The sequence below is a fragment of the Asterias rubens genome, chromosome 15 (genome assembly GCF_902459465.1).
Source record: "Asterias rubens chromosome 15, eAstRub1.3, whole genome shotgun sequence".
Taxonomy (NCBI): domain Eukaryota; kingdom Metazoa; phylum Echinodermata; class Asteroidea; order Forcipulatida; family Asteriidae; genus Asterias; species Asterias rubens.
Genome location: NC_047076.1, coordinates 1,416,644 through 1,429,332, shown reverse-complemented (window position 1 = coordinate 1,429,332; position 12,689 = coordinate 1,416,644). Strand labels below are relative to the sequence as shown.

Sequence of the window (12,689 nt, the reverse complement as noted above, 5' to 3'; positions counted from 1 at the left end):
AAATTGCTACAAGCTACGTACATATAAAACTTATCTTGTCTCAACTTGTTTATAGTGTCTCATTAAAACAATGATTGTTTTGATTGATTCTGGGACATTCTTAGCGGCAGGTTTGCTTTGAGTTTGGTGGGAACCCAATCAATCAGCCATAGATATTGTTATTGGGCCATTGACATGATATAGCATAAAGACATAAAAACTAAGAAACTGGACCCTTTTTCAAGACCTAGACAAAATTTTATAAAGATATCACTTTCAAATTGATTTGCAGTCTGGTCGTGAGTGTGCCATACATGGTATGTTGACTGGTTAACAACTTTCGTAAAGCGAGACACTTTTGCGTTGAACATATTTGTGAGCTTACTACTGTGTATGAATTAAGCCCTAGAATAACATGGCCTCTGTTGCCCCTGATCTTGTCCCTTGTGCCCTTGTCCCTTCAAAAGTGTCCCAGAGGCTTCAAGGTTTGCCAAGCTCTCTTTCTGGTCTGTGAATGCCATGCTAGTATATTTCATGGAAATCATTACCCATCGGGGCTCAACATTATCACTGGACCAGGCCCGAGGCCTGTGGTTTTATTGTCAGGCCAGTAAACTTACGAAGCGACCAGCCTGATGATCCTGTATTTTCCGTTTGAATATTCATACCTCTTTTTGTAACTTTGTGAAGAATTATTGACTTTGAAAGAGATAATTATCTTACTATGCTCTTTCAAGAGTATCAAAGTACACAAGACACATAAACACAAATGAAATAGATCTTCTCCGAGTGCTTGTTCAACTCATTTTAAATCTTGTTAAATAAATTCTGGTCCAGTAAAGATTTTGAGCCACAAGCCCTGTGGTCTTGTGGATGCGGTTCTCCCTAATTGCTAATTCAAACCTTGGCCATGTCGAACTTGGTTGAGTTGTTTCCTGAAATCTAGAGGATTTGTCACGTCGTTTTACTTTTGCAGATGCAAGGTATATGAATGGTAATCACTCTAACAATTTTATGGCAATCAAAACCTTAGGTTAGATGCCTACAGCAGCATTTAATAGTATGAAGCATTTTGAGAAACTATTCACTTCAAAGTAAAGTGGTGTTGCAAAAAGAAAAAATGTTATCCCCCCAAAATTTGAATATGAGAACGTTACTGCTTACAGATTGTGTGTTCCTAGTAGGAGTTACTCTTCCTACGCGGACATATGCACAAAAAAACCAAAGGTATACTTTGCCTTTAAATGATGCTCCATTAAACGGGAGTTCGCTTTCACACCCTCGCTTCAACATGCCCCACTTAAAGCAATGTTTACATCACAATTCTACCAGTTCACCATAATGTGTGATTTAAACCACCCTGCTTGCCTCTCTGCGTCCAGCGTCTTGCGTTCGACCTAAATACTCTGACTGTAGACCTAGTTCTTGATCCAGTGTTACCTTGAACACAAGATTGAAACTGTGGGAGATTAGAGCGTGGTTGAGAATGGTTGCAGACCAATAGAGGGGCGTTGAGCGAGAGGAGGTTCAAGGGGTAGTATATATAGTGTGCTTTAATTGGCCAAACATCCAAACTTTGGGTCCAGAATGCCCCACACTTGTGAAAAATGTACACCTACAATATAAGAAAAGGGGTTTGCCCGGGTGTTACAGGGGTTTGCCCGGGTGTTACAGGGGTTTGCCCGGGTGTTACAGGGGTTTGCCTGGGTGTTACAGGGGTTTGCCCGGGTGTTACAGGGGTTTGCCCGGGTGTTACAGGGGTTTGCCCGGGTGTTTCAGGGGTTTGCCCGGGTGTTCCAGGGGTTTGCCCGGGTGTTTCAGGGGTTTGCCCGGGTGTTACAGGGGTTTGCCCGGGTGTTTCAGGGGTTTGCCCGGGTGTTACAGGGGTTTGCCCGGGTGTTTCAGGGGTTTGACCGGGTGTTACAGGGGTTTGCCCGGGTGTTACAGGGGTTTGCCCGGGTGTTACAGGGGTTTGACCGGGTGTTACAGGGGTTTGCCCGGGTGTTACAGGGGTTTGCCCGGGTGTTACAGGGGTTTGCCCGGGTGTTTCAGGGGTTTGCCCGGGTGTTTCTGGCAGTGTCTGCTAAAGCTCTTCAGCAACTTGTAAACCCATCAAGGTGCGACATAAATAGGTCTCACAATTTTTTAATTTCAAAAACCTGTCTTAAATGTCTCTTTTTGTTTAACTGCCATGAGTACCTTATTGGCAGATACGTGCACTATATAAGACTCTGTATTTTTATATTGTTAGTTATCTTAATGATCAATTATTTGAAAACAACCATCTCAAAATTCAATTTGATTATTCTGTTGCTACCCATTATTCTGATGCAATAAATCTGATTATTACAGTTTAACCATGTAGGTATTTCTACCTCCATGCTTTAACATTGCTCAACAGGACAACACAAAAATTGAATTAAATTTTGTAAAATGATGAGGACTGAACATGAAGAAGACATAAAACAAACACAGTGTACCTTTGTACATCCATACTTCATATCACCTTTCATTAGTGTGTGGAGTAGTTCTTAACCATCCATCCAGGTATTTACATAGCATTGTTTATAAAAGAAGAAGCTAGCATTGCCAGACGGACGTTTAATTAATTGCCGAGGGGACCTGTGAGGTTGGGGGTAGATAGCTGTGAGAATGGACTAGCGGGGAGGATATTGGCTTGCTTGACGTCATTCTAGTGTTGTTTATCATGAAACATGTTAAAGAGAAGGGGTCACCTTAATGTAGTGTAGCCAGTTTTGCAGGGATGAAACATTCAGACTTTTAACTGATTTCAGACTTTTTAGAAGCCTGCCTGGTAACAAAACTGTTGTATTTTCACAAAATGTATTAAGTTGTGCTATTTGATGTACTTCTGTAGCAATGGGGATACTGTTTTCAAACACTTGGAATCTATAAATCCAGAGGTGGAAATGCCATTATTTTAATGTAACTCCTAAGATCTGGATCCCACTTGCAGACTTTTTTTGTCAGCAGTGACTCTCACCCCTGGTTTTGGAGGTCTTCGTTTTAAGAGTACCTTCGCCACAAATGTTTTACCTGTCACCGCGACCCGCCTTCGCCTTCACCCCCCCCCCCCCCACACACCCACCTTCGCCTTCACCCCCCCCCCACACCCACCTTCCCCTTCACCCCCCCACCCCACACCCACCTTCCCCTTCACCCCCCCCACACCCACCTTCCCCTTCACCCCCCCCCCACACCCACCTTCCCCTTCACCCCCCCCCCCCCCCACCACACCTTCCCCTTCACCCCCTTTCCCCTATATCATTTTGCATTTTGACTCCAATCCAAGCTGTGTTTTCAGGTTTCGAAATTTCACTTGGTAAGTTATTATTCAACCATTGTTTACAAAAACCAATGTTCAGACAACTTACGAGAGGACACTGTTACTTTACACGCTCCATCTCTAACCTTGTCAAATGATAAGTGTTTTTGACAAAGGAGTTTAATTTTGTGAGTGGTTTTATATGACTGGTTGATTTACAATTATCAGACGGTGGAGAGGTTATTGCAGTTTGATTGAAAATCTCTCTCGCTTGTCATCTTGGCTCACAACTTTTATGATTGGATACTCAAAAATGTGTGAAATGAATTGCTGTGCAGAACAGATGAATGAGTGACATATTGCCCAGTGTGATGTTTGCCTGTAGTTTCATTTGAGTGTAATAATAGGCATACAAAATATAGATTTTTAATATTTCAATCAATTTAAAAAAAATGGAACCGAGTGAATTAGTGACAATTACCCATAGTTATCTCAGCATAAATAATAAATAAAGGCACAACAAATTAAGATTTTTAAATTTAATTATGAGTTTTTTGTTTGTTTGAAAAGTTTAACTCAGCCATTTAAATAATTTCAAATTATGTGTTGTACGAACCACAAGGTAAACTGTACATTTTAAATTGATTTTGGGTTGAAAAAAGGCAAATTGACTAGAATGGGATTTGAACTTGGGACTTTTGGATTGACGGCCACCCTAACTCTTATCTTCTGCCATTCCACCTTCCATCTGCTGTACACTCTCAACTACCCCCAACCATTCAAAATTCAACTGTGCTTCATTTGTAGGTGAGGTTTGCGTAAGCACCATGTGTAAATCTCTTTTGACTAGTGTTGGTTGTGAAAAGAGCCAGTGGTTGTATTTCATTTGTTTGTGTTGGATTGAAGACTACCTGATCAAACTGTGGGATCAGGCAGCTGTTTGACACTGAGTTATTAAAGGTGTTGCATTTGTGTTAAGGTGGGGAAGAATCCTTGTAAATTGCTCGAGAGAGTTGCAAGTACATCGGGCCTTGAACTTCCCTCTTAAAGGGGCACGGCAATTTACCTCTGGTAAGGGGCACTGCTAGGAGGAGTATGTAAGTTTGTATTGGAACTTATCAAAGGGCACCACATCATAGAGGACCATGGCAGTTGCTTGTGGGTGCTGTGGGTTATTTTGAGGCCTGGTACACATTAATGTACGTACATGTAGGAGACCCGGTTAAATTGATCGTCATTGATTGGCGTTTTACATGTACGAAAATCTTCCGGATGTTTCTGGATTTATGGATTTTTTTCACTTCAAAATATGTGGTCTCAGAGTTTAGTGTGAAACTTATATAAAATATGGGTTAGGCTGTGGGGTATACCTGTCAAATACCGTACAAATTTTATGATCTTCCTTGCGATGATCAGCAACCTTTGTGAAAGAAGTTTTCCATACAAATGAAACTTCTCAAACTTAAGTCAGTGTTAATGTTGTCAATATTTAAATGAGATATTTGTATGATTTTGACACAAGCAATGAATAATTTAAACTAAGTCTATATATTAACAAGATATGTCCATCTCTTAGAGTGTTTGAGAATTAAACTGATAATTTCTTAAATAAATAAGCCTCGAGATTTGAGACTTAAAACCAAATTAAGACTTTTTATGTCTGCCTCGTAAAAGAACAACAATGAATAAACTTAAACTCAGTCTAAATATTCACAGGATGTATGTCATTTCTTAGAATGTTTGTGAATTAAACTGATGACGTCCGAAAGAAATAAGCCACGAGATTTTAAGAAAAGAGATGAGAGATTGGAGACTTTAAATGTAAATTAAGACTTTTTTATGTCTGCCTGGTGATAAAACAGCTGTTATTTTCTTCCGATGCAAAGAAATCTCACTCTTTGATCTATAGCGTTGAGTATACTATTCCTAGAACCTTATTGCAATCTGTATCTCATTGGGTTAGTAACAGGTGGAAATCATTTCAACATACCTCCTACAAACTTGAATTTTAATCACAGACCTTTACGTCAGAAACATCACTCGCCTCTGCAAACACTATTAATTAAAACTGTTTTCTTTGTAATTATATGCAAATGTTAATTTAGCAATTACACTGCATGGCACTCCTTATTAGATAAACATGTCACATATTTAACCCGCTGTTTGTTAATTAAAATCTAAGTTGTTTGTGTCACCTTGTTATGTAATTAATTTGTCCTTTTTGTTTGATTTGTTTTGGAGTATGTGGCTGGGAGTTTGTTTTGTTTTAGGAGCTTTGTGATTGAGACAACAAGTTTTGTGATTGACATGAGTAGTAGGCTATGCAAGCCTGGTGCGTATTCTGCACCCTTTAAGTGCATAAGTTTGTTTTCCTCACTCGTTCAAACAATGAGACCAAAATGGTCCCCAAAAATGTTCCAATATGGGCAAGAATTGCTTGTTGTAATATTCTTTAAGCCCCATTGATGGGTTTTATGCTAATAATTATTTTGAGTAATTACCAATAGTGTCCACTGCCTTTAAAGCCATTATGCACTTTCGGTAAACAGTATTGTCCAAGTCCCACACTTATCACAACTTATATATAAAATAACAAACCTGTGAAAATTTAGGTTCAATCGGTCATCGGAGTCGGGAGAAAATAACGGGAAAACCAATTCTTGTTTCCGCGCGTTTCGCCGTGTCATGACATGTCTTTAAAATAAATCAGTAATTCTCGCTAACGAGAATTCATCCTGTTTTAATGTTTTCTCAAAAAGTAAAGCATTTCATGAAACAATATTTCAAGAGAAGTCTTTCACAATTACCTTCTGTAAACCCTGTAAATTATTTGTAAATCTGTGAACTTTTTTTTTTTTTTTTTCTGTACCGAAAGTGTATAATGGCTTTAAGGACACTTACAAGACAACTCTACAGTTGCTCCCAGTCAACTCAGATTCCTCCTCCTCCTCCTACATCCAAACCGATTTTCTCCATTTTAATCCCTAATTTCTCAGGATTTTCTTAGCAAGTGGGCGGGGAGAGCTTAAGGGGTAGGCAAGTAATGTTTGACGACCAATATAAATAAACCAATTGAAAATAATCAGGATGGATTCGAGGAAAGATTTGCAATCTTTCAAAATAGTTACTTTTAAAGGGACAATGGCAACTAGTGCAAGTCTAGAGCACTGGACATAACCTTTTAAAATTAACATATTGTTACTTTGTAACAATTAATGTAGTGAGGTTGATAGTATAACATTGTATGAGAATTGGCTACCTCTAAAATTATGTAGTTTTCAAGAAAGAAGTAATTTTGATTTTGAGACCTCGGATTTAGAGTTTGAGGTCTCAAAATCAAGCATCTGAAAGCACACAACTTCATGTGACAAGGGTGTTTTTATTTTCATTATTATCTCGCAACTTCGATGACCGATTGATTTTTGGCAAATGGCTCCCTTGTCTTTGGACTCAATCAAGGATTTGGAAAAAGCGTGTCCAGATTTTCTGAAAATTTCAAAAAGGGTGTCCAAATTGTTCACTTACAATACATTTACAGGTAAATGAGAGATAAAAAATGGGTGTCAACATTTCAAAACAGGGTGTCCAAAAGACACACAGACACCCCTCTGACTAACAATATGTACCCAATTTATTTTAAGCAGAGTAATAAAACATTCACATTTATAGTTTTTTTTTTAATAAATATTTTATTACATCTGACTTGAACTTTGAAGACTCTCCACTTTTTTCTCTTTGCCATTTCTTTAAATGGCTCTCGATCACCCTCTGGACCGCATTTACATAAAGTAAAAAAAGTACAAGTGTATTTCAGGCATCAAGTTCAAGGTATAGGATTACACGATGCCCGACAGGACGACTCCCGATTCTGTTCTCGCTACGTTCCATTTACCCTGGCAGATTTCTCCTGACTGTGACTAGATTGCAGTGTTGGAGGCCAAGTTATAGGTTTCGTAACAAGCCAGCCCTTGAAAATGCCACAGGACCACTGCCTCTCCCAAAGTTATGGATATTTTTTAAGAACTGAGAATTAAGTGAACCCTTTCTTAAAAGCTTTGAGAATTTTGTGTGTATAATATTTTTCTTGTAATGAAATCCAAGAAGCCACTGAAGCTACGATTCATTTACCCTGGCAGATTTCTCGTGACTGTGATGTATTTCAGTGTTAGAGGCCAACTTATAGGTTTCGTAACAACTCCCAAACCCGCCCTTAAAAATGCCCCAGTAGCCCTGTCGCACTTAGAGTTAAGAATTTGTTTAATAAAGAGCTAAGTACTAAGTGAACCCTTTTCTGTGTAATTTTATATTTCGTTTTCATTCTGAAAGCTTAGTGAATTGGAAATTGAATGATCTCTTTTTTGTTTTGAATTTTGTTCAAGTATCCCTGTTTCCCCAAAGGTCATGGATTTTTTTTTTTAAGAATTTAAAATTAAATGAACCTTTTTCAGTTTAGATTTTTAATTTTATTTTGATCATTTTGAAAGCTTAGAGAAGTTTGTTTTGATTGTAATGAAATTGAGGAAGCCTGAGAAGTGTCTTGAACACATTTCAACCAAACTGCCCGGAGATTACATTGAAGGGAAGATATTAAAGAAAATTCAGTTTTGACCGTGGAAGGAAAACCACACTGAGGGGAAACTCAAGTAGTCGACATGATAGGAACTGAAAACTCAGAACTTTAGCCAGGATTCTCCCCATGCTCAAGGTAGCGTATTGAGGAAATACGCACAATGCCTGTGCTGACAGGCGCAAAATTTGCCTGATGATTTTTTTCCACTATTGCACAATATGGCCTTTAAATCCAAGATAAACACATTTATCGAGTAGAAAACATTTCAAGACCTTGTTTCAATTCAGCCTGCTTCTGCCAAACATTAAAAAATTGGGTCCAGAATGGCCCACAATTTTGAAAAACCCTTGGTAAACCCTGTAAGTACAAGGTTCTGGTCCGAGGTGGGACTCGAACCAGGGTCCACAGAGGTGAAAGGCAGAGAAGAAACGACTTAGCCAACTTGAAATGCTATCCAAGTCTGCCGTCACAGTCACCAGACTGAAAATGGTTCAAGATGAAATCAGAGAATTATTAGATTGATTAACGGAAAGAAATGCAACCACTTCACACACGATTGATTTCAGGTTAAAAGATGATTATAATAATGGTAGCTTGCCTTCTTCATGACACCCCGAGACAAACTATGACGTCAAGAAGCACTTCCGCTTGGAAGAAGGGTGTTAGCGGTTGCCGTGACGAGATAAACAGGAACTAAAACACTTGAGTATCTCTTAGCGACTAGAAACACCTGTATTGAACCTCTCTACATCCCCCCCCCCCCTCCCGGAGATTGCCACACAGCCTCGGGAGGAAAACATTCTTAGCTTTGCTTCCTAGAAGGGGGAAAAAATCAAGCAGACGTAATAAATGCCAGGTTGAACGACTTACGTAGACTCTCTCTTGGTTTGATGTTTTTGTTTCGCCAGCCATAACTCTCTCGATGTCCTTTTTTGTTGTTTTGATTGTAAATATTGTCCATTATCCGTTGTTTCTGCTTGAGTTGATGTTGAAGATCTTAGAGTTGTGATTACGCTTTCGGGGGTGTGAACGAAATTCAGAATAGATGTGAGATATAACTTTGATTTCAATTGAACAATCCTGCCATTCGTAATGTCGGAGAAAGTTGAGAGGATTGGCACAACAATTAAATTGAAGTAATTTAAGAAAACAATTATTATCTATTTATTTCAACTATTACTTACAGTGGTTTAATTTTGTTGACTGAGTTTACTTTTTGAAATGATTATTTGTAATTTTGTATTTTTTCCCCCTTTGTATTGCAGCAGATATATCAGGAGATTAAAAATGTTGACATTTAATGGGAAATGTGGTAATTCTAAGTGCCTTGATGCCCTAGGGGTGTGATAAAGAGTAATACAAGAATCCAGTATTACTATTATTAAATTTTATCAGCGACCTAGCATCGGCCATTAGTGGAATAGTGGATTCAACTTCACCCTCATATACGTGTACATGAATCTGCCAGTTTCTTCTGTTTCTGCCTTATAAGAATCTTAAGACATCACTTCAAATTATTTTTCTCTTTCTTTGTCTCGATAGAGCTGGGAAGAAGCAGGTTACATTCAAAGTTCATCCTGACTTGATTAAGATGACCCCAGCAGAGGTCGCTGGAGCTGCAGGTAAGAATCAAAATCTATCAAATTACAATAAAAATGAAATTCCATAAAAAATTAATTTTTGGGACTCAGGTGCCCCACTAAGTAATTTCTCTTTTAAAGACACTGGACACTATTGGTAATTTTCATAGACCAGTCTTCTCACTTGGTGTATCTCAACATATGCTTGAAATAACAAACCTGTGAAAGTTTGAACTCAATTGGTCGTTGAAGTTGGGAGAGAATAATGGAAGAAAAGTTTCCCTTGTCGCACAAGTTGTGTGCTTTCAGATGCTTGAATTCAAATATTTCAGTGAGAAATTACTTCTTTCTCAAAAACAACGTTACTTCAGAGGGAGCCGTTTCTCACAATATTTTTTTATATTATTTTTTTTTTAACTATCAACAGCTCTGAATTTCTCGTTACCTAGTAAGTTTTTATGCTTACAATTATTTTGAGTAAGAACAGATTGTGTCCAGTGCCTTTAATACTGGGGTTCTGGCCTTCATTCCTGCACTCAAGCCCTAGTTGCCGCCTTAAAAAACTGTAATGTTCAAATATTATATACTGAGGAAGGATACAGAGACTGTAGGTAAAATCAAAGTATCTCAAATCTATCAAATTTCCATGGTAACACGCTTGTACCTTAAATCCCGTGCTAAGAGACAAAGCTACTTCAAGGTTGAGACTAATAAGCAGACGAGGGTTTTGATGTTAAACCTGAAATCCCGTGGCTTGCTGTGTTGAAGTAAGTGTGAAATCTAATCAATGGTGGATCAGTAGGCTACATAAAAATCTTCAAGAATAAAGGACAATTTTGCTTGAAATCCATTAAAAGTATCCTGTAAATGAAATCAGAAATAGTTTCCTGAAGATGGAGAAAATTTCCTGACTTAGAAAAGAGGTTAATCCTCAATAAGTGATATTTAAGTAGACTGTTGTCATTGTGTGGTACAAAGTGCCCACTTAATCTTCAAAAATATGCATTTCAATTTTTCTTTTTTTTATTAAATAAAAAAACACAGGCTCAAAGATGAACCACTTATCATAGATATGCACTTATGGACAATTCTGTTGGAACTCCATTTAAAGAATTCCCGTGATCAAAAGCAGAAAACAGTTTCCTAGAGGATGGAGACAATCTCCTGACCTAGAAAAGAGGATGGTCCACAATATTTGACATTTGAATAGGCTGTTGTTATCGTGTGGTACAAATTGCTTACTTAGTCTTCAAAAATATACTTTGAATTTGAGCTATTGTGACGTGTGGGTGTTGTAGATGGGAACAAAACAAATCTTTAAAAAATTGGTTAATAGAGGAACCAGTTATAAAAGAAAACAGTACTTTAAACCTAAAATGAAGATCTAAAAAATTACTTCATCTTTAGACCCTTTTCTCAGAACTGAACTAACAAGTCATCTTGCAAGCAATATTGCACAGTCCCTATGTTTTATTAGTGTTGACTTATTATGCTTGATTTAAAAATACACTTTCACCACTCTCCAGAGAATTAAAACTTAAGTCCTGTTCCCACATGACCGTCCTTTCAGCTCATTAGCAAATCCTTTCAAAGATCGCAAACTAACGACGAACTCTCAGGAAGTGACCGTACCACGGCCTGACATTAAAGGGAATGTTTGTATGTTTAGTAATCGCTCTTAAAATGAATGGCAATAAAAACACTTGATTAGAAGCCCACAGCGACGTTTGATAGTATAAAGCCTGGTTCATTCTTCCTGCGAATGCTAAGCAAATTTTGATGTCACATACATGTAGCTGTTTTCGCAGCGAATGTCTCGCAGGAGTGGAGCACATTTCAGCTGATGGAAATTGTTCATTGCAAATTTGTGGCGTAAAAAAATTTGTATCCCATTCGCATTCACAGGAAGTATGAACCACAAGAACAATTTTACTTTGAAGATATGTGGTTATGTAAAAAGTAAACAGTTTTTCCCCCAAATTTGAATCTGAGACTGTGTAACGTTTCTCAGATTGTGTATTTCGTATTGGGGATCTTTCTTCCTGCAAGGACATATTCGCCTGTCTTTTTTGTCGATTTTTCAAAAAACACGACCACCTTTAGCTTAATTAACAATTGTCAGGATCGAACAGTTCCAAAAATCAAAGGAATTCTTCGCCTTAAAGGATGGGTCAGGAGTTAGTAAGGAGCAGACACTCCAGAGGGGTTACTATGGTTACTTGAGATAACCTGAGGGGGGTGATGGAGCCACTGGGGAGGAAGGTGGAGACTGATTGTCTGGAGTCGATTGCTTGAACTTTGACCTTTGAGTTCAGGGAAGGGGGGTCGGGTGGTGTGCGTGTGTGTGTGTGTGTGTTAGGGATAAACAACATCTTCGGCTTCATTATAATGGAATGGACAGGGGCCTTTCTCAAACCTCTGCTTGGGCTGCGGCTCAGGCATAGGCTCCTCGTGCTGTGCACGCAGCTTACATTGAACCCGTATTTTCAGCGCGTATTGCACAGACATCAGCACACGGAGCCTGAGCCGGAGCCTAAGCTGAGAATTGAGAAAAGCCCCAGGGCTCGAATTTGGGAGAAGAATCCCCAAGACTGCAGGGCTGGTAGCTCAGAATGTTTACTCAACAAGAAAAGTCTTTGTATAAGACCAGAATCAAAATGAGAAGAAAAAAACTCTTGTTTTTGCAAAGCTTGTTCTTTCCCGAATTCCACATTGCATTCATCGTGTAGAAAGACACTGAAATAAGCTACATTAAAATTGTAGAAATAATGTTCTACTGCTATTTGTTTACTCTACACATTTCCATTTGTGTGGTGCCCTGCCAGAATATAGATATTTCTCTCTTTGCATTCAGCCTGTTTTGGGGTGCTTTTCATACTGCACTAGGACACTTGTAAGAGAAGATTTATCTCATCTGTCTATCTGGATATTAAGTATTATACATCATTACTCAATCTAATTGAACAGGGTTATTTTCTGAGTTGAAAGTAAACATTTGAACATGATTTGTTTCTGTTCCAAGATATTATTACACAGTGAGTTATTGAGTTTTTGTTTGTTATTCAATTCAACAAATTTGAAAAACCAAGCCCATCGGACTGGTCATAAGTTTACTGGCCCCACATTTTAAAAACCACTTCCCTCGGGCCTGCAATCCAGTGTAATGCATGCCCTGATGTATCATAAGGAACATTAAGTTGACCCTACCTGGGCCTAACTTAGCTCAAGACGTTGGGACCACGGGTTTTTCGCAATCTTAGAGACTCGTTTTTTG

General features: G+C 38.5%; 1 protein-coding gene across 1 annotated transcript in view; it reads left to right on the top strand.

Moving 5' to 3' along the window:
- The window catches only part of LOC117300202 (receptor-type tyrosine-protein phosphatase N2-like), a 68,947-nt gene that overhangs the window by 41,754 nt on the left and 14,504 nt on the right, over positions 1 to 12,689 (top strand). Inside the window, exon 10 of the mRNA XM_033783926.1 lies at positions 9,378 to 9,457. Within this exon, the coding sequence (XP_033639817.1) occupies positions 9,378 to 9,457 (80 nt within the window). The remainder of the gene's footprint in view (positions 1 to 9,377; positions 9,458 to 12,689) is intronic.